Source organism: Triturus cristatus, chromosome 4_1 (assembly GCF_964204655.1).
Source record: "Triturus cristatus chromosome 4_1, aTriCri1.1, whole genome shotgun sequence".
Lineage (NCBI taxonomy): Eukaryota > Metazoa > Chordata > Amphibia > Caudata > Salamandridae > Triturus > Triturus cristatus.
In genome coordinates, this window is record NC_140585.1 from 979686650 (window position 1) to 979708748 (window position 22099).

At 41.4% G+C, this 22099-nt stretch overlaps 1 protein-coding gene across 3 annotated transcripts in view; it reads right to left on the reverse strand.

Annotated features, from left to right (window-relative positions):
• The window catches only part of GAS2L3 (growth arrest specific 2 like 3), a 242004-nt gene that overhangs the window by 43157 nt on the left and 176748 nt on the right, over positions 1–22099 (reverse strand). For all 3 annotated transcript variants that reach the window (XM_085653891.1, XM_085653890.1, XM_085653892.1), the window contains 3 exons: positions 10524–10665; positions 6004–6067; positions 5280–5418 (listed from right to left, as the gene is read on the reverse strand). In XM_085653891.1, coding sequence (XP_085510017.1) covers positions 5280–5418; positions 6004–6067; positions 10524–10665 — 345 coding nt within the window. The remainder of the gene's footprint in view (positions 1–5279; positions 5419–6003; positions 6068–10523; positions 10666–22099) is intronic.

The following is a 22099-nucleotide window of genomic DNA, read 5'->3' on the forward strand; positions in this document are numbered from 1 at the left end:
ATCTTTCAGGACATTTCCTAAAATGTGTCTTTCTGATTTTACTGCATCCTGTGATCTTATTTTGGCAGCAAGAACTTCAGGAGTCAAAACAGCTGAGGACACTATTTTTGGGTGGACATACAAAGCCGCTGCAAATACATTCACCACGCTGTTTAAGATTAGCTACTTAGCTGAAAACTTAATCTTGGAAGAAACTACCTGCAGATAAAAACATGTTTGCCTTTTGAGACTCACATACATACACATTGAAGAGCCTCTGCTTTCTGATCAGTTGTTGGAGGTGTACGAGGGGTAGCCATTGATCTTCTAAGTGGATGGGCATTGGGTTTGGTTGTCGTTGCTTTCTCAGAAGACTCAGATTCTTGTTGTGATTCACTGGTTTCTGCTATTTTTGACAAAAAAATGTCAGGCTTTTTTCCATCGTATACCTCCTACAGCTCTTGTTACAATGCTAAAATATTTGATCCTCTTCACCCACCAGTTTCAAACTTTTGTAAGCTTCGTCTTGCAGTATTTCTGCTGCATTTCGAACTCTCCTCTCTCCAGCCGCAGTTGATGTTAGCTTTTCTTTCGGATTAGTTTGGCATATGACACATTTTTCTTTGTTGAAGGAGTCCTCAGATTTTGTAGTTAGCAATACTCTGTCAGGAAGTAAAGATCCTCTGCTACCACCTGCTTTGCTCATGTTTACGAATTTGAATCAACGGAAAACCTGAAACAAAAACAATATTAAAACAAATTACCAATATAATGGCTAAAACACAATTTTAGAGCTGCCATTTCGGAAACTGGTGGAAGGGTTGCTCTGAGGAGTTATTTTCTGTCTCTACAAGACTACTTGACCCCCAAACCTATGTTTTGACACCAAAATGTAGTATATAGGTCTCATGGATCCCGAGTATTACAGCATCACTTCAACACATCCGCCATTTTTAAAAATCCAGAAAAATTTGCAAGCCAGAAGGGTACAGAGTTCCTTGTAGTGGTGTATTAAGCCACTAAATGTGTTTCCTCTAGGTGGTAGGGAGGTGGGGAATACCTCCTTTCGGAACTAGGACCCTCACACACCCAGCAAGCTAGGTGTCAGGCTTCATCATATGGGTCTGCTCCTCGTCGGGCCAGCGCTGCAACGCTCGATGGGCACCCATTAAGGGGCTCTTTATCGGAGATCTTTTGTTCCTCGCCGTATTGGTGCCGTGGGTGTGAGGGGCCGAGTACTGTGTAGATGTAGGAAGTGAATGTAAAACAGGTAAGGGAACCCTTTATGATACATTTTATTCTGTTTAGGTTCCCACCCTGGTTAAAAAGATTAGAGGGGGGGCGACTATTTTGTTATAAGGTGACAAAAATTCCGCTCAACCCTCAGATGGTCAACATGTTTCTCGCCTCAATAAGTCACAGAAGTGATCAGGTGGCGATTCCTCAGGACCGTGTGAATAAAACAAACTATCTACAGTGAATGGTGTGGTGCAACGCTACCTACCATCAGTTCTACCTTAGGGTGATTACCCTGGAGAATGCCAGTCAACCTTAGTTCGGTTTATAGTCCTGCCACGTCAGTTGGCAGCGGAGTACAAGACACTCAGTGTAGTGTCTCTATCAGCTCCCGTTCTGAGCTGCACCTCCGACCTACCCAGTCCGCTGCCACCCAGAAAAATTCGCCCTGATCAGCAATGTCTACCCAAGCTAAATTACTTTTCCAATGATTCAAAAACACAAATCAAAAATGAAAATCTCTGGACAACTATTTTTTTACGGAGGTATGTCATGGGGTCAGGACTACTATGGTAAAAATCATAGTTGACAGACTGAGGAGACCATATCTGGTATTCCTTGCTTTCAAACCAGGCCGTAATGACAAACAATTCTTGCAGAGGATATTTGTTTCTTGAGAAAAGTCTGCTATGAGAGTAATTTTGGAACCTTTGTAATTAAATATCCCGTGGTTCTTAGTTGTATGGAGGATCATTATAGTGTATTGATGTATGATCAGACGCGTTATAACCCATCTGGGGGTTGGTGGTGGGTTTCACTGTCTTGATCTTATGTGACATGCACTTTGAAACTCAAAAATCTGGAAAATCTATATTGCGGAGCTTCAGAATGAAATTCTCACAAAACTATAGGATGTTTGAGCCCTCTTCTTCTACAGGGAGTCAGTAGATACATACAATGTCTCCACAGCTTCATGGTTGCATACCTGAGCTTCCATGACGTGCAACAATCCAATCCAATCCAAGATGGTGGCTACCAGACAATAATGCTACTACCTCGGATCAAGAGCAGCAGGTCACGGGTAAGTTTCTCCATGAAGGGTCCCTTTCTTACTGCCGATGGCGGGATGCTTCGGGTTGTTTTGTGCACAGGCAGCAGCTTGCTGAGATATAAGCAATCAGCAGCACCAGCACTTCCCCCAGTGTTTTTCTATAGGTGGTTTCTGTAACCTCTCCATGCTTTCCAACCTCTCCTATCTCTGTACTTACTGGGGGAGATTGTTTTAGCCACTGGCCTCTCTCTTCACCTGCCCGGTTAACACATCAATCGTGGCCTGGAATCGCCACACCATTTTGGCACAACAGACATTCCTCTCCAACTTCTCTTTTTTCCTAATTTCGGAAGCTCTACAAGTTCAGGGTAAGCTATCCATTGGCAAGCTTAATTTGACACACCCAGAACTGCAGAGATTTGCAAAGGAGGTGTGGTGCCTTAGATCACTCTCAGGCATCCTCCATGCGTATTGTGGTGTAGCCCCGCCAGCTGCCCCACACCTCTCTTTTTTTGTCCCTATACATCTCATTAACTCACTGTTATCAACTAGCACTACATTCTTATCAATCAATCTTAAGATTTGTAGAGCGCTACGCCACCCGTGAGGGTATCCAATTATCTGCTTAGAGAAGGCTGACAAATTCTTTACTTCCTCTTTTGATTACAGGACCTATTCTCTTCACTCTGCTTAATGTTCTGCTCTTCAATCTTAGATGTACACCTGCTTTTTTCTGATAAGTTCCTGTAAGATTGCAGTTCTCCTCTTTTTACCCTACATCCCATCTCTACATTCCTCCGATTAATTGCAGGACTTCAACTTTACTTTGCATTCACCTCATTCATTGCATTACTGACAAACTATCACCACATTTCAAATCCTTCATTTTGTTAGCATGGTCAAAATCTGGAACAACCGTAATGCATTCACAGATGGGCAGTTTTGTGAGGAATAAACAAAACATAAAACTCGTAATGAAAGAAGCTGCATCCACTTCTTATCTCAATTCGTACAGATACTTTTTGGGGAGAGATTACAGTAGAACAGGTCCTTGAACGAGGCTAATTCTGGTATAACCCGGCAAGAGACTGCTAGCCACTGTTCTTGCAAATGCTCTAGTTCTCTCACAGCTACTCTTCTGGATTTTTTTTAAATGGCAATCTTTTTAAGATTTAAAATATGACTCCACTCTTTTCCCTGACAACCACACAGTAATCAGGATAAAGTAGTAACCACAATCATTACGGAATGACCGGTAGCCAGGGACAGAAGGGAACATCGGCCAAAGCACTGGGAGTCCCGAAATGTTCAGAGTTCTTTTAAGCCAATGAGCAAAGGAAAAAAACAATTTTTTTCAACAAAACTGTATTGTTTTCAATCACCTACTACTAGTACGAGGGAGCTGCTGAAATTGGGGACATCACTTGACTCAATAACTGACAAGGCAAGTTCTGGTATCAAAGTATCAGAACAAGTCAGTTTGGGTGTTTTGCCCAAATGTTCATCTTTCTCCCCGAATGGGGGATCCTACCTACCATGAGATTTGGTACATGGGGCTTGGAGCGCATGCAATCACCTCCAGAAAGGCTTTCTGGGAAGGTCCTGGAAAAGTCATCCATCTTATTACAGAGCACTGCCAGAAGTGGATGGAAGTTTTCCGACTCTCTAGCTACTGGGTAAAGATGTTTCTTCAGTTGAAAACCCTACTAAAAAAATCCATCATCTTTTCAGTACTCCACATTTTTAAAGTTGAATGACGGTAGGCTTCCCCTGCGTTAACATCTGTAGGCATCCCAATTAAGCTATTTTCCCTAGAAAAAGAACTCTGAAAACTCCTGTGAGAAGGCTGAAAATCCCAATTGTTTTTCCCCAACTTAAACTTCCTCCACTGTACTAAAAGAAAGCACCTTCTAAGGAAGGGAGAATTTCTGACTCTAGTGGCCCAGCAAGCACATACAAACGTAGTCGATTTTGGTTTCCCACCAGAGAAAGAGGGGAGAAGCAGAAGGATGGCGGGGGGCCATGTCTACATCACCTGTGCCCATTGCCTAATTAACACACTAAGGAACGTTAATAATGTAACTTAACACTACATATAGTGCCACTGAAGACATGGTTTAAAAGCTAATAAATGGTTTTGCATTAAATGTTTGATAACGGACATCACATCAGATGGATACATGTAACCCTGAGAACTCAGCAAAAAAAGTCTAATTCAGGTCAAGAACTGTATGGAAAAGAAAAGTAAACATCAAGGAGAGTTACAATACACACAGGCTTCTTACAAGATGTCTAGATAAGAAAATGAGGTTAACCACACCTAAAAACACACCAATACACACAACAGGACAACTGCATGCAGATCCCTCAAACAGTAGCTTCAAAGGACGAAGGATTTGATTATGGGGGATTTGGACAGTAAACAATGCTGCACGGACACTGTAGAACATTACTCACTTCAGGGGTTTAGGACGAGGGGAGACAGCACTCGGAAGCTCACAACTTTGTGAGGTTACGAAATGGCAGAGGACAATGGCACTATGGACGAACACAAAGCTTCCCAGCTCTGCCACTAGAATAATGCCCATCAAGATCAGCTCATGTAACTTTTTAGGTCTAGACAATGCTAAAGGAATATCAAATTTAGATGTATGTGTGCAAGAATCCTTAGGGAAAGTACAAGGCAGCTTCAAAAAGCAGTACAATATGGACTGTTATACAGGAGCAAAGCGAAGGTCAAATAAGCAAAGACTGAAAAGTGGAGTTATGCACTAGGAATCCATATGTAACACCTTAACTAATATATTTTGTAAAAAGCTAAATACAGGAAGATGTTTTTAATGGGAACAGAAGTGTGCACTTGTTAAAAGACGCTGCTGGGGGAGATAGGTATAATTTAAAAATAAAGAATTCTATATAACTAAACGTGTTTGTACAAATGATGGCAAACTGAATTGTCAATAAATATGAATGAGTACGCAGTTTTTTTTAATATGGTAAAACACAGACTTACTGCTTCATGCAATTCTCCATGATGACAAGGTGACTTGGAGGTGCTGGATGGAACTACAGATCCAGATGAAATGAGTATTGATTCTTCAAATTCAATTTCATTCTCTAGTTTGACTAGAACAGGAGGTTCAACTCCATATCTTGAAAACAATCAAAGAGACAGATGCATATTTATATAAATAATGTTCAATTTAAATAAAAGATGTTGAAGTGGTAGTCCACTTCCTACAACCTCTTATATAAACTTTTATCCAGAAAATTAAGCAAGACTTTGTTAGGCACGCACTTGGGTGCTGCTCAATTTCATCCCCATGTTTAAATCTAATAAAAAGATTAACACATACAATCTAGTCCTCCAAGTTACCATACCTCTCCTATTAAATCATGTTCAATATTGTGTTGGATAACCAACTACCAAAGATACCGAACATTAAATATTTTGCATAATTTACATTTAAAAGACTACTCTAAACTCAATAGTTTGGACTTAGCTCTCAGTAGAAACATCCGAGCTGTGTAAACGACTGTTTGTAAAAATCAATGTATTAATTATAATAAAAGCTACCAAATCTTGTAATGATATACATTTTAAATATGGTTAACACGAGCAGGGGTAATATTCATGTTCATGCTGAAATTCTGGGGAGGCTTGTACATACTCTAAATAGCATCTCATTTTCATTTATATTTGAGATAGAAGGAGTTACTATACTAAAAATACACACCTTGACACAAAGCGACCAAGTTCCAGAAGACAAAGACAGACCTGCCTTGGATCTTTGTGCAAAACTGAAAGCAAAACATATACAAATCAGATCCAACACATTGTTGAAACAAAGTTACCTAGTCTTAACTGTTCATGTTATAAATTGTAGGAAAATACACTTTTTCCGCTTAAAGCACCTGACAATAAATAAAAAGGAAGACAACTATAAAACCTTCTTCCCAAATCTCAAAAAACACAACTCTGAATTTACTATTATACTAACTCAGCACATGCTTGATGCCTTTATAATTAATGTGTCCTTTGTAACATAAAATCCATATTAATGCAACAGAGTTGTGTTTGGGACTGTACATTACAAAGTACGTCTATAGGTTAAGATGTACTTGATTTAGAATTCCCTTTTTAAAAAAAAATATTATTTAGGAGAAAATATAGGAATTTTGACAACATAACATGCACCTCAATTGAGCAAAAAAAATCTTTATTAGAAATGGTTTAATTCCAGAGATGGCTTTCTAATATCATTGTGGAGATGGCATGTAGCAGAAAGATACTGCTCTCTAAAAATTGCTGGTTTCAATATCACACTTGATAAGCAGATGAACAGCTTAGTACACGTACAAGTTATGTTGCTCTAAAAGATGCTTCACATTTTGACTTCCTCTAGAGACCTTAAGACAACTCTGAATGAGGAGTGCCAACTCTATAATGATTACTACATTTGGTAAAATGCATGGGAGAAAAACACAATTACCAGGTGTTGAACTGGAAGTGGTGGTCTCTATCACTCACAACCATCCTTCTCTAGTAATGTTTTTCAGGTAGAAAGTCCCCCGCTGACATTAGCCAGATTACAAATCATTCCCATAGAGTTATGCAGTATAACATTTAGAAATCGCAGTTTGGTATGGCCTAGATTCAGCATTTTTAGTATCCCTGCTGTTGTCTTGATTCTTTGCAAAGCTTCTTTCCTGCACAGCAGTAGGCTGAGAAAATAATGCACAGGCACAGCAAACATGAAGTGTGAACTGGACAACTGTGGTTGTCAGCTCCTTGCAATGCAGCCCACTATCACAGCATACCTTGACTAAGATATTATGGTAATTCTTGACATCACATGGATGCAACAATACAAAAATTATTATATGGGTGATGTCGACCAGAGCCCAATATGGCTGTTTTGGAACTCTTGACGATGGCCCAAGTTCTCCAGCAGTATGCGACTCCTGGGAGCTCTGATGCTGCCAAGGTCAAGAAGAGGATAGAGGAAACGGTCCATTTAGTCAAGGATGTGCCCCGGTGATGGAGAAGGTGGGTGTGCCTGTCATCACGCTAGCCAGCGACAGACTACTGCTGATGCAGCTGATTGCAGACCTGTGGATGACAGGCCCGCAGGGCGCCGGGGGGAGATAGAGACTGCTCGCCTGGGTCTATTGAGGGCATGGGTGGATGCGCCATACCTGCCTAGCACTGTGGTATAGCCAGGACCACAGTGGCTCTCTGGAAGGTGTCCAGGGACTGCATCAGCCAGTGAGGATAGCCAGGAGGATTGGCCTAACAATCGCTCAAACCAAGGCAGAATGCTGGGTGGCCTCATTTGAGCCTGCTTTTCCGCCCGGGACGCTATAATTGGGAGAATGGATAAGGATCGTTTTGGTTGATGTTCTGGCCTTGACCTACCTCGTACTAACTACGGACTTGAAGAGAGCATGATGGAGAAGCAATGAAAGAAATAGGACTTTTTTGATCCACGAGTTAAGGCACAAAGTAAGGACAAGGGAGAGAACTTAGCGAAGGCAAGCAGAAGAAAGAACTCATGCCTAAGGAACAAATTCTCCTGCACTCAATCAATGAAATGAAGGCTGAAATGATGGAAACATAAAATAATATTGAGAGAGCAGTGAGAATTTGGGCGGAGAAACTGTTGTGGATAAAAAGTAGAGTGATCGGAGTAGAAAAAGAGTAAGAAGTGATAAGGATCATCTTGAAAGAAACGGAAAATGAAAGAGGCAGCAGCTGCTACAGAGAGCCTCCGAGCCTTCAAAACTACTGTGATTGACACCTTTGTATTAATGCACTCTAAAATCGAACATCTGTAATATCTATGCAGGGACCCCGATTACGTTTTTAGGAGATCCGGCACAGACACTGGTTTAAACCCCACTAGGAGTACTGTGTACATTTATGGGAGACCTGCTAAATCTTGAGAATTACTTGAATGGTGGCCAGTACCATCAGACTACCACACGTAAAAGGGCAGAAACAATGTGAGAGCTGAGAGCACTGTGAAGACACACTACATAATGCGGAGAGGCGGTGTAAAATGTGTGGGCTGCTGTCAGGAGAGAGTAAAGCTTTTTCTCCCCAGACTTCAGCCTAAAGACGCTCTCTAGTTTGTGTTCTCACAAGGAGACTCAGCAAAGGCGTTTGTGGACAACATAACAAATAAAAGCCTAGAATATGAGACAGTGGCATATACCATGTAGTGTTTTGCACACTGTTTTGGATGGCAAACCTAGCCCCAACTAGACCAGTTTGTTCTCCTATGGGAGGGACGAAGGCGGACAATAGGTTTTTGTCTCCGGCCTACTTGCCTCTGTTCATAATGCCACCTCCCTTTCCCCCAGGGCTGCTTGGCCCTTTGTGACAGACGCGTGCTATTTTACTGAGAATGGTTTATACTATGTACTCCCAAGCAGAACATTTTCTTTCTCTTGCAGTCGGGGGCACGTGGGACCGTAATTGATGCATGAATTGAGGATCTAATACTGTGATTTATATATGATGTTTGTAGGAGAGGCTATTCTATTTGTGCAATTGTGATTTTAATAAAATGATTGAAATCTAAAATAAAAAAATTAGCCTATTCGTTCCCCTCTTCTGCTGTACTCGATATACTGACTGCAGTCGATGGAAGATTGAGATGGCCTTTTAAGAATTGAAAATTGTGACAGACTGAACAGCAGATGTTGAAGTCCATGATCATCTTAATAGGACTGCCAGTTCTACATCTGCAACACCATTTAGAATGGTTGTACATTCTCCTGCCATCCAGTGACTGGGCTTGGCATAGTTCATTTATGCCAAAAGTAAAAATCGCTGGGTTGACTAGAGACTTACTGCATGACTCATAATGACAATGACCTGAAACCAACAATGCACTACACAGGTGACACCATCTAGACCAACGCTATCAACAGGCCACAAATTACATTTAAAGAATTTTTTATTGTATCTCAGGGATTTCTGGCCAGCTTGTTGAAGGGCTTTAAGTTTTGGATCTTGTGGAAGAGCCAAGACAAATCATAGCCAGTCGGCATTGCTCAAAGGAGATAGGATCTCAAGACAGTGGGAAAGAATATGAACTGCAACGTAGCCCTTCACCGAAGGGGGATAGCCAAAGCCAGAAATAGGCAGAAGAAACCGGCTCACACCAAAGGAAAACATGCTACGTTTGTTGTCTACATTTAAAGGGTAGTGCTCCCGCAAGGAACCACGCAAAGGTTAGACCCTTCGATAGGCAACACACATTCCAGTCTTCTTCATTTGCAGAAGAAAATAGAGAGTGGGAAGTATAGAAAAAAGGAGTATTTGGATAATTGTTTATTTGACTTTGCCATTAGACAGCAACATTTTAAAGAGTATAAACAGTTTCTCTGACTCACATCTAAGCTTAAAATGTTCAATATCATGGGACTCCAAAGGGTTCCAGACACTCAGCGTAATGCTTCTCTATTCAGAAGTTCAAAGAAAAAAAGAAGATGGAAACTTCTACAAGACCTGAAGAAAAGCCATTGAGGACAGATTTGTTTTAGGAATGGATCGATTGGCATAAAAAATGCATGTGAGCACTTGTGTCTCTATGGGGGGGGCGCAGCAAACAAACTCAGATTAGAAAACGAGCCACCCCCAATGTAAACAACAGGAATAATTAGACTTTCTGATTCTCAACAAATCGGGCATCTCAAGATAGTAGGTAAGAATATATACATATAATGTTCAAAGTTCCAGTTTTAACAAGGTTCACCAGTAATAGTCATTACCTGTTAATCAGTAACCCAAATGTTGTCACTGAAAAGAAAGCTGAACTGCATGGACGTCATCTCCCCTTTCAAGTATTCAAAGCAGGCAGTGAAGCAAACTAAAAGAACTCCTAGCTGTATGGGAAGCAGGCAAATCTCCATAATGAGCTGTCAATTAACCCAGACTCGCAGCACAATGGGACAGCTGCTAGTCCCAAGGCTCGGGCTGAACATATGGATGCATCAGCAACCTCGCCTCTCTAGCTTTTTAACAATCCCGTTAAGCAGTGCAATGGACATCAAACAAAGATAAACACGATGTGCTTTTCCAAATAGCTAGTGACACCACCCCAACATGCGTGAACGGACATTTCCCCATGATATATATATATATATATATATATATATATATATATATATATATATATATATATATTAGAGTATATCTGAAAATTAGGAGTCCATAACAACAAAAGATTAGATTATGAGAAAATACCTAAACCTTCAGATTCAAAAAGATAGGTCTCGTCGATGCCGACGTATCTGCACCAGCGAAGAAAGTTGGCTGTGTTGTCGCGAGCAAAGAATGATCCAGACGGGGCATTTTCCTTACATCGAACTTTTCTTGAAGGGAACAGCTAGCAAAAAATATAACAAACAAACAAGAACTTAAACACAAAGTCAGGATTTGGTTATTCTCTTTTACTACTGCTAAATTACTGTAAACAAAACTGTTATGTGCATGCAGTACCTGTAAAAATTAAATATGGCCACTAAATGGTGTGCTATACACATGCAAGGACAGATGTGCTCCATGGAGTTGAACGAGAGGCACTGAAATGCTTCTCTTCATCATGGCTGGTTGGCCATGGGCAGGACAACCCACCGACCCGGTGCCTTTAACCAGAAAACTCAGAAGTGTTTACTTATTTGTGACCAAAAAACATAAAAAAAATAACACAAAACTTGGGCCTATTCATAGCTCTCATTGATTGGTCCCTCTGGAATACCAAATCCTAGTAACATGGAAGAAGCAAGTGACCTAATGTTCCACGTCAGAGATACCGCTCACTTGACAGACATGATTTCCTCTGGATGTAAATCCGGTCGGAGAGAGATTACAATTAATAATTCCCTTTTGCCCTGCTAGGTGGGAGAAATGGTAGATGGGACCGAAGTTCTGCCCCACAGACATTTCCGCTGGCTGGTCGAATGGATCAAAATGTCTGGGCAGCAAGGGGCAAAAGGACTCCTTCCACAGAGATAGGTTGCATGGCCCCTTTGAAGTCCCGGGGTGCAGTGACTTATCTCTGGACTTCTTCTGCATATGCTGTAGGGTCTTCAGTAGAACCATAGAGGTGGCCCATTCACAGACCCCAAGAGAAGACCAGTAGGAGGTCATATGCCCTCCCAGTATATTCTGTCAAAGCCCGTGAGTAAGGCTGAATTTTCATTTACTGTTTGGGTCTGATGACTGGTTTTTTTATGGAATGCTCCACACAAATCAGTCGTCATTCACTTGTTCACCCCCTAGCCGGTGGCCATGGGTGAACACTCGCCATCTGAGGTTCCCACCAGTGGGAGGCACTGCTCATCACAGACGGCCTTCTCTGGGGTGGAAGCTAAAATCTCTTACATAATGACCCCTCAGCTGCTTAAGAGCCACAAGTGCAGACATCCGCATAGGATAGACTGGTCTGCGATTCAGCGGCCATCTTTTTATATGGCTGAATATCAATTGAGCATTATATTAAAATGTGCGTTGCAGAAAGGAGAGCTGGATACCTGGCTCCAAATGTAACAGCAAAGTGGCGCTGGATGTGCACACAATGTAAGAATATTTAATAGTATGCAAGCACAAAGGCAAAAATAAAACTGAGGTAGGATGCCCAAGGAGAGACGTGTCCCCATGTATTCAGGATTATCCTGTCCTCAGCGTGACCCATCACAACACCCTTCTGCATTCTGCCAATTGCCAGATTGGGGCCCTCTCCCCTCACTATGTGCCAAGCTGGGTCCTATGTGAGTAACCCCTTCCTTATCACTCATTTGGTGTGAATGCCACCCATTCTGGGACAATACTGCTATGTGTCATCAGGTGTCCCCCATTCCAAGGTTCTGAGGAGGCCCCAGCCCCCCATTGTTTAAGGGGTCGAAACGCCCTCGACTCATACTATAACAAACCATATCCGGCCTTTCTAAATTGAAAGGAGGCTGTTGTAGGACATTGTTCATTTAAAAATAGTTGTTTCTATGTATTAAGAAACCCTGCTGTATGTTGTAATTTGTCACTCCTGTTATGTTGGTTCTTTTTCACATGGGACACCGAGCACTGTCTGCATGTTTCTGATACAGACTTCATAATTTTTTTTGCCAAAACATTATTTGGTGTCTTTATTGTGTTTTGTATAACGTCTCTCTTTCGACATCCTACCTCAGTTTTATTTTGCAATTATGCTTACATACTTATAAGTATTCTTACATCGTCCACGAGAATCAATGTTTTCATAAATATATTGTATGCTCTTTTTCCTTGTGAGTAGGTTCGCCTTTGGTTTTCTGATACAAAGGATGTGCAGACAGGACATTTCAAAGCACAAGCACGTGCAGATTACAGTATCTCATTCCCAAAGAGTAAATTAAGTTTTTGCACAAAGTGCAGATTGATTGGTTCACATGTGTAAAGCAGACATAGAAAATAGTTCATTTTCAATTGTCTTCCATGTACATTTGCTCACCTCGTAAAAAGACAAGCACGGTCAAAGCCAATAGTTCTCATATTTTGGGTCTGCCAATGCAGACATATTTTCTATGCAATTTTTTTTTTGTACATGGTGTTTAGCATTGGCAAAAAAGAGAAAAAAGTGGTTATAGCCAATGCTGACCAGCATCAGTAAAAAAAAAAGCACAATTATGAGATTCTTGGCAATGCATGTGAATGATACATCGTGACGCCCCTGGCTGATGCAGGATAATGTATATGTGTACGTGTGTCACCACGCATGCACACACATGCGTCATGAAGAGGCACCCATTTTTTTTTTTTTACATTAGCATTCCAAGATGGTAAACATCAAACTTGGAACAGTAACTAAAACAGATCTGTGAAAGCGCATGAAAAAGAAAGGTGTATATTGGTAGAAAATTGCAGCTGCCGGGTCTTGCCCCAAAACTATTTCAAGAGAAAAAAAAAAAAAAAAGAATGCGACGGAGAGGGGCAGGAGAGCAACGGAGGAACAGGATGAGTGCAGGCAGATTCAGAGCATCGAGGCAGCTTAGCGGCAAGAGCAGCGAGGAAGCAGAGCAGAAAGAAGCAGGGGGTTTAAAAAGTAGGCAACAAAGTTGGGAGAGGCAGCAACGCAATAGAATAGCTTTGAGGGGAGGAGAAAGAAACATTTAAGAACGAGAAGATGATTTGAGGATGGGAGAAGCATGTGGGAAACAGCAATAAAACACAAAGGAAAAAAGTAATTCCTTGAATGCAAGTAGTTGCAGGGCAGAAGTCATTCAGTCAGAACATAGTAATGAAGAGATGTTTCAGAAACAGGACAACTTGACCAACTGCTTTACCACTGTTCCCGTTCTGATGTTCGAGAGAGAAAGGGCCTGTGATTGACACACTGGCTTGGCAGTATTATTTAAATATTATACAGAGATACTGGTGTCTTTTTTGGCATTGGACACCCACCCACCCTGATGTTCTGAAACATCTAAGGAGCGATAAATAACCTGTTGCACTCTTGGATAGGGTAATGGAGAATTGATTGTAAAAGGTTCAAGAAAATTTTCTTTATTCCATGAGAACGGTATCATCAGATGGTTACATTTTATAAGAATTCCAGTAAAAGAGCCAACTTACACGTTTTGCTCGGAGACAGGCTCTGATCCTTTACAATTCCTAGTGTACATTTAACTCACATACATAAAAATATGTTATTCTGCGAGTTTAGCACCAGGTCCAAAACTATGCCTCTGATCTCCTGCAAAAAACAACTAGGTGAAGGAAGGAATGCTTGAGCTAATAATCTCAGCCTCTGGCGATCGCTTAGGCCGCACTCCAGACCGTTGTTTTTTTATCCACTGTGCCATTCTAGACAGAGATCCACCTTATGCAAATCAGTCTTGGTCCTGCTTAATTAGGAACAGTCCAGTCCGAACTGCCAGGCCTGGCCCCCTCCAGATGGGAACACAATCATTCTAGACTGGGTTTGGCCCGATTAGGTCTCATCTGTGAGGTTCAGCTAAAGTCCTATGGCACAGTGAGCAGGGGACCCATGCCTGGACATACCCTTTCACACGCAAGATATCTACTTTAAAAAACGAGGTGATGGACTGAATACCTAAATTAATCTTGCCCACTAGCAATCATTCGGCGCCGCATTCCAGACCACCTTTTTTCACCCTTTCTGCCATTTTAGAGAGAGATACGCCTTATCCAAATCAGTCTCGACTCGGAAGGAGGACCAGTTGCATGTGGAACAGCTGCTTGCCTTCCAGTTCAGACAGGACCTGGCCTGGCAGTTAGTGCTGGACTGTTCTAATTGGGGCAGGACCAAGGATGATAGCACATGACTGGGTCTAATCTAAGGTGACATGGTGGGCAAAGAAACCATGGACTGGGATGCAGCCCAAGTAATTACTAGTGGCTGTGATTCATTCAAGCATTCCACCCATCAGGTGTTTGTTGAATTCTGATCGTCTAGATGCACTAACAAAACACTACTCAACTAGAGGTATTTGGGGCCATATGTAGAAAGCAAAATTGCGATCGCAAACGCCGAAATTCGCCGAATTTCGGCGTTTGCGATCGCAATTTTGCTAAGTGGGATGTAGGAAGGAAAATCTGCATGCAAAATAAGGAATCGCAAAATTTGTGATTCCTTATTTTGCAAATGCATTTAAGGAATCCCAAATAGCGATTCCTTAAATGCAATGTAGAAAGCACCCAAGTTGTGCTATTTTGGCTTAAGGAATCGCAAATTACCACCAACTTCAGGTTGATGGTAATTTGCGATTTCTTTCAATAATGCAGTTTTTTGCATTATTCAAAGTGCCATGTGGCACACATACATTCCCTTAGGGCATGTATGTGCACCACATGTGCACCCATGCTCATTACAGGGGTGCAAAAGGGTGTCATGTTGACACCCTTGCACCCTTGAAATTGCATTCTCAATTTGCGATTCTCTAATTGAGAATCGCAAATTGAGAATGTCTTCCTATTCATTCCTATGGGCCTTTTAGCCCATAGGAATGAATGGCAAGGTATTCCTTATTTGCGATTTTCAATTAGAGAATCGCAAATAAGGAATAGGTGGGATTCGCAAAAAAAATTGCTAATCCTACCTACATAGCGTTTTGCTATTCTCTAATTGCGATTCCCTAAAAATTGCAATTAGAGAATCGCAAAACACAGCCTACCTACATATGGCCCATAGTTACTTACTGTGTATCCAAAACAAATTAGAGGCCTAAACTATGCCCAATTTCGTAATTTGTAACTTGAAGGGCTTGAATTCAGTATTGCCCTTGGTGAATTATGCTTGTTCGTGTTGTGGTGCAGAGGCTGCACACACTGTTGCGATCTGTTATCACGCCCAAAAGCAAAGCATGTTGTGCAGATAATTTGTAGGGTAGGCTGCATAACTGAAGAACCCTGAAAAGAAGAGAAGCGAAAAATGTATTAATCTAAATAGGTTTTCACAACCTTTTCTTCCAGCTGAGTCCAGATGTCGCCTATTAGATGATGCTACACCACTGCTGTGGCTTTGATTGATTTGTGTATCTTTCCAATTGAAATGGTCTCCCATGGAAGGGACGAGGCTGGTATTTAATGAATAGCTGAAGCAGGCTGACTAAAGAACTGCTGAAGAAGTACGTATTTCACTTCTTCGCAAGGAAAACTTGTCCAAAAAAGTAAGTTCCCAATTGGAAAACAAGCCCATTTCTAAATGCTGAACGAATCCACTCAATGACACTAGACTGAAGAGCTTCCATTTTTTTTTTATAGTGGGGGAGAACAGAGTTAGAAAAAGCACAGGCCACTGAAATGATACAAGGATAGAAAAAATACCCTCTGCTAAACTTTAAAATGTTATCTCTTTTATAGTCCAACAAGATGTCCAAGGTCATGAGCAGTGTGCGGGTGCGATAAAGTTACGATTGAGCTGCTGATCACAGTTGGCTAGTTTGTGTTTTTTAGGCATTGCATCATAACCGTAACACCTCATCAACTGACGTTTTGGGAGAATTTCAATGTTTTTTTTTTATAACAAACAATTGCCTGTCTTTAAGTAAAGAACCGTTATTTCCTTTGGTGATTTTTCAGAGTAACAAAATATACATATTACAAATATTTACCCTTAAAAAGTTCACCAGGCCATGTACAAAACATTTTTCTTATTATTTTGTTAACATTTTAGTGGTACACATAAGCCAAAACACAGCATTTTACAATTGTACCAGTCATGGCTCTTAGAAATACAAAGACAACACACTTTGCAGATTGATGCATCAATTGTTAATATTAATAAATTGATAAGTATGTCTTTCTAGATCGTGCACTGATGTTACAATATACCCAAAATGAATGGCCTTCGTGTAACCCCTAAAACCCACAGATTGTCCCTGCGTGCATCTGCCTCTGTGTGCGGCCCCATACCCTACTTGCATGCTCCCAGAACCTCTTATGCACAGCCTTCTAACACACACCAGAGTCAGGGTACATGGTGCAGCTCTGGGTCAGACCCCTCACAAAATGGCGGCCTATCCAGGGCCTGCTTGCAGATCCCAATGAGCGATGGAAATGTTTCTTCTTTTATTTTTTAAGACAGGTCCAGCACTTCTAATGTTCCTTCCTCAAGCAGTTTCAATTGCCATAGGACGTGGATTTGTGCTGTTTCATGAAGCTGCACGCCATTTTCCAGTTGCTTGAGGCATCCAACTAAATTTCTTCATTACAAAATTTGCACAGTTGGTCAAAGTTATTTGGGGCAAAATAAGTCTAACGTTTTCCATTAAAAATAATAGGCCTTTTTTGTTGTTTGATGTAAATTTGTTCAGCTGTGCTCAATGCTTTTGAGTTGAATAGAGGTGTCAAGTGGGCTGTGAAGGATTCAATTTCTTTTGCACTTTGCCAGTTGGATTCATGATTGGATTGAGAATACCAGTTTCCGAATCAATTTTGAATTGTAAAAACAAATCTGCATGGTAGCGATAGCCAATTTCTCCCAAATCATACTAAATGGTCACAAACGTTCGAGAACCGCTGTAGTGTGATCGGATTGCTCTGGTACCGTTTTATGATGTGAGTAGTTCCAATAACAGTTCTCGAACCCGTTTCACAGAAAAAAATCATAGCAACCCATGTGGATGCAGGTTGGCATGCCTCAACTACAGGAGGGTGCATGGGACACCCCATCTTTATATTAATAAAAATGTAGGTTTCAATCAGCCTACCAAGTCTGAGAACTCAAATAACAGTTTTAGAATATGTTAGAAAGCCACAAAAAAATACAAGAAACTGAAAAGATGATTGAATGGAAGGCCCTGCTAATAGTGTCAGAGACGTTGCACAAGACCGAAGGTCATGTGCAGCTATGGTCTGAGGTCAAGAGGCGAAGCCCTGTGATGAGATGCTGTGAATTACCAAAGCCCGTTCACAGTGGAAACTGGGGGTTCAGAGACAGGATGCAAGGCTTAGCCAAAGGCTACCTTCTGAATCTCAAGGATGCTGGCCATGACCAAATGCCATGAGCAGTGGGTTCTGTGCCCATGAGAGTGAGGTGAAAGGTGCACCCTTAGGCCATGCCTGGTAGGCCATGCCTGGTGCCCACATCTTGAAGTGAATGGACTGTGCTCAGTTGGACCCAAATGCATTAGGATTTGCTTCAGGGGACAGCTGAAGGGCAGGCATTGCACCCCATGTTGCTGCACACAAAGTATGCTCTAGAAAGTGGGTGCAGGGAGTGCCCAATGTCGTGCAGAGCTGGCCTGACATGGCAAACTCTATGAACAGTAATGTGTAAGGGTACGTCAATTAGGAGTGAAGGGTAGCAAAAGATCACTCCCTGTGACAAAAACCTTTAGTGCATGACAAGGCTATGAGCAGCAGGTTCTGTAGCCATAGAGAATGGCCGCTGAACAAGTTTCCTCAATGTTCTAATATACAAATTTACTGGTCTTATAAATGTACATATAAACCTGGGTGCGCTCATGTTGGAGGTGTTGGTGAATTCAGTTAGTTTGATTGATGCGGTAATAATGTTGTATTCCGGGGTTAGTCCCATGTAGCGAAGCAGCTTATTTCTTACACCGTCCTATTTTTCAGCATTGGCCTTTTGCACATATTTGCATGCACAAAAATGTTGGATTAGTTTCCCCGAAACTCAACTTGTTTTCACATTAAGCTTTGCACAACATTATCACAATGCCCTGAACATCATGTACAAGGTCTCTTCTTGCACTATGTTTATATGTCATCTCTAGCTTCATCCATGGGGCAACAGGGCTATCTACATATCCATACCATCGCTAATCTATACGCACACCCCAAGGCTGCTGACTATTATAAAAGATGAGCATCCTGATAGACTGGTAGAGGAGGCACTTCAGCTGACAGCGAGGGTCACTGCATGCTGAGACTTCACCGCGCAGCGGTCTGACATCTCGTGAGGGGTGTCAAGTTCGTAACCAAGACGGGGTCCTTCATTCTCTCCTAACAGGTAATGGAGGTGGCTCGTCCCTGGGGGGATTCTGGCTCTACACCTACACACACACACTCTAGGTACACTTAGAGTAGGGTTTGCATAGCAGGAGTATGCTCGATTACCGCCTTGTTTTATATGCCTGAATATATATATACACTGCTTAGCACCATGGTAGAACTATATTTACTATTTACGCTTCTGGTGCTCGTAATCACTTTTGTCTGCTTCTGTATATTAATCATTGCAGTACACGTATTTGATACAAGAATAACGTTGGTTCAATAACATATTGAAAACATGCCACAGTATATTCTTTGTAAACTTATCTGAGAATAAGTACGAGTGACTGAGCGAAAGGTTTTGTACTGTTTCTGCAATCTCCCAGGGGTGAGAGTTGTCATGTGCAGTAGTTGCCAGACACCATTTTCTCCCTGGTAAGGTTAGGGGAGCTTAAGGTGGCACTGTGAGCTAACAGGTCTATACGCCAACATATCCTGTGGGGGTGTCCAGACTCAGTCTTGGCACCAAGCCCCTAGTTTATGTTGTCCAATCAATGCGCAGATCCTATGGATTAGTAGGAAAAACATGACAATGCCAAAAATAACATTTAACAGCAATCTTTTTAAATATATTTTCTCCATTTGAATTGTTTTTGCAAACGTCAAAAAGGAAAACATTTAGGAACAGGTAAACAAAACTCATGAAATACACCCAATGGGGAGGAAAAAAAACAAACACCTGGCAGAATATTGTGGCATTGATTTGAAAATCTTGCAACCCAATTACATATTTTGTGGCAATTATATCTGTAAATCTGGTTATTACAATGTATTTGTTTTTCATCTTTTTAAAATATTTGTATGCACTTTTATTGTTTTTGCACATTTCAAAAATGAAAATATCTAGGAAAGGATAAACAAAAATCATGAAATGCATCGAACGGGGAAGTATGCAAAAGTACAAAAACAAAGAAGTCCCCAGTGTTGTGATCCTGTGTCTTCCACTGCAGAAACCCCTTTCATTTCAGTATAAAAACATGTTATTGAACATGTAACAAGTGATAAACTGTGTATCCATAAAATGAATGTTTCTAGCATATTTTTCTGCTCTTCAAATGTGTCATGAATTTATAATAATCAAGCTTATGCAAAAGCACTTTCAGTCATTGATTACTTTAGACGTTATTTTAGGGATGTCAAACACTATGCCCATTCCCCTTCATAATTCTGTTATTTTATTTTTTTAAATCACTTGCTTTTAGGCTGCTTTATTTTCGTCTTAGTGAAAAGTTTGAGGTTTTTAAACACATACAAGACAGGGTCCATTTTAGCTTCAGTTTCTATTTTAGTTAGCATGTCTGCACTTACATTCACAGTCTGTATTTTTGTCACCTTTAGTAGAACTTACGAAAGTGGTATGCATGTCTAAACACTCTTTGACCTTAATTTTTACACTATCAGGGGACGCAAGTCTAGTACAGCTTCTATCTACATCTCAAGGTTTTAGAAATAGACACTTGAAGTAAACATGAGATAAAGATGACGCAAATTATATGGGGCTTTTTTTTTTACATAGGTGAAGTATTTTGCATCGCACTACTTCAATCTGGTTAGATCTAGAGTCTTAAAATCCCCATTTGATTCTGAAAAAATAAGATAGGAATCAATGGTCAAAACCCTATATAAACCCCAGGAACTGACCACTGAGGGAGAGAGAAACTTCACCAAGGGCACATATCCAAGAGCCGCGGCACCAGATCCAACCTTAACCGAAGAAGATTACAGCGAGACTCTCCTGAGGCTCAGGCTGCAATGAGTGGTGACAAACAGAATGTCTTTACCCTCAAAATAGCTGGTAAGCTATTCCAAAAAACAACATAACTTGTTGGCCCAGGTATGGGCACCACCTCTGAAACTTGAGAAATATATATATTATTTGATGATCTGCTAGAACTAGCATAGTAGCTAACGATAGGACAGTGAGTGTGCTAGGGATGCAAATTGTCGTAATGTTACAATTTTCCCTGTGGTCTTCACTGTTCATTAAACACTTAGCAGCATTTAATTTTATTGTTTTGTGATGTTACCATACAATATTGTATCCACTAGATTAGGAAGTTTGAAATAACTATTTTAAAATAAATATGGCAAAATGCATATCCCGTTTCTGGTGATCCCTGAGTGCGTACCATTTCAATAGTTTGGATTACCTCTGTGTCCCTGAACCTTTATAGAACTGTTAGCAAACTAGAGAACACCACCCTCACAGGCATGCTTAGTGGGTTGTGTGTGGCTGCAGTTCAAATGGTATTTGTTCCTTATTTTGGTCCATTAAACAAAATCCTTGCATCCGTAGGTTGGAAATCAAGTCCCTGCAGACCTAGGGTAATGATGAGACCGTGATTTCACATTTTTGCGGCACACGACTGCATTTATTGCTGCATTTTTCAGCTTATTTACAAGTATCGGTTTCACATCTTTCTGAGAAAGCTCAAGGCGCTAATCACTACTTAAAAGACCATCAATGTGTCCTGCTGCCCACAACCTCTCCCCAAAAACCATGTAATGGCATCCTGCCTCTTCCTGCCTTCCAAAAGATGATTTGAAATAGTGGAGCTGGTGGTGGTGGTCTGCTGCATGGCTTGCAGAGCTGTGCATTCCCTCAACGGCAATGTTTTCTACCTAGCCTGCATGTTCCTCAAATACACATGACAATCATGCTACTCCACTAGAAATGCTCTGACTATTTCCTTGCTGTTCGTCATCCAGGCAGTACTCGATTGCCCGGGGTCATTCAAATTGGACCACCCCCATTTTACTGATGGCAGTTACTGCCCCCGAGCATGGTTTGTTTTGGTGATATGAGGGGGAGGGGGGCGGGGTGGTTGCAACATGTTAACAGTCCAGGGACACAGCAATTTGTATCTATTCCTATAGGTGGAGGATTCCCACAGGCACCATTTCTTGGAACACTTGGACACCGACGAAGTTTGCACATCAGTGCAGGAAAGGATATCTCAGTAAACATGTAATCTCTGCTTAGTTGCTACAATCCATTTCAAACTGGGTCAAAGTCTATGAATTCTGTGTGAAGCCTCTGTAACCTGATGAAATTCATAGCTTACCTACCTACATCAAGGTCTGAATTGCACCTGTCAGAAGGGGCCAACCTAATCACAAGACAGCCTGCACAAGGCCCACTGACAGAATCTGCATGGAGGGTGTCCCGGAAGCCAGGGTTGCATAGTAGTCACAAGGTCTGTGTAGCCCAACTATGTTGGCGAAGAAAACGAAAGAACTGGATCATATAGGCTTTTAACGAGCCTGCTCCATCCCAGTCTATTCTGTAACAGTTGGGGAAGGGG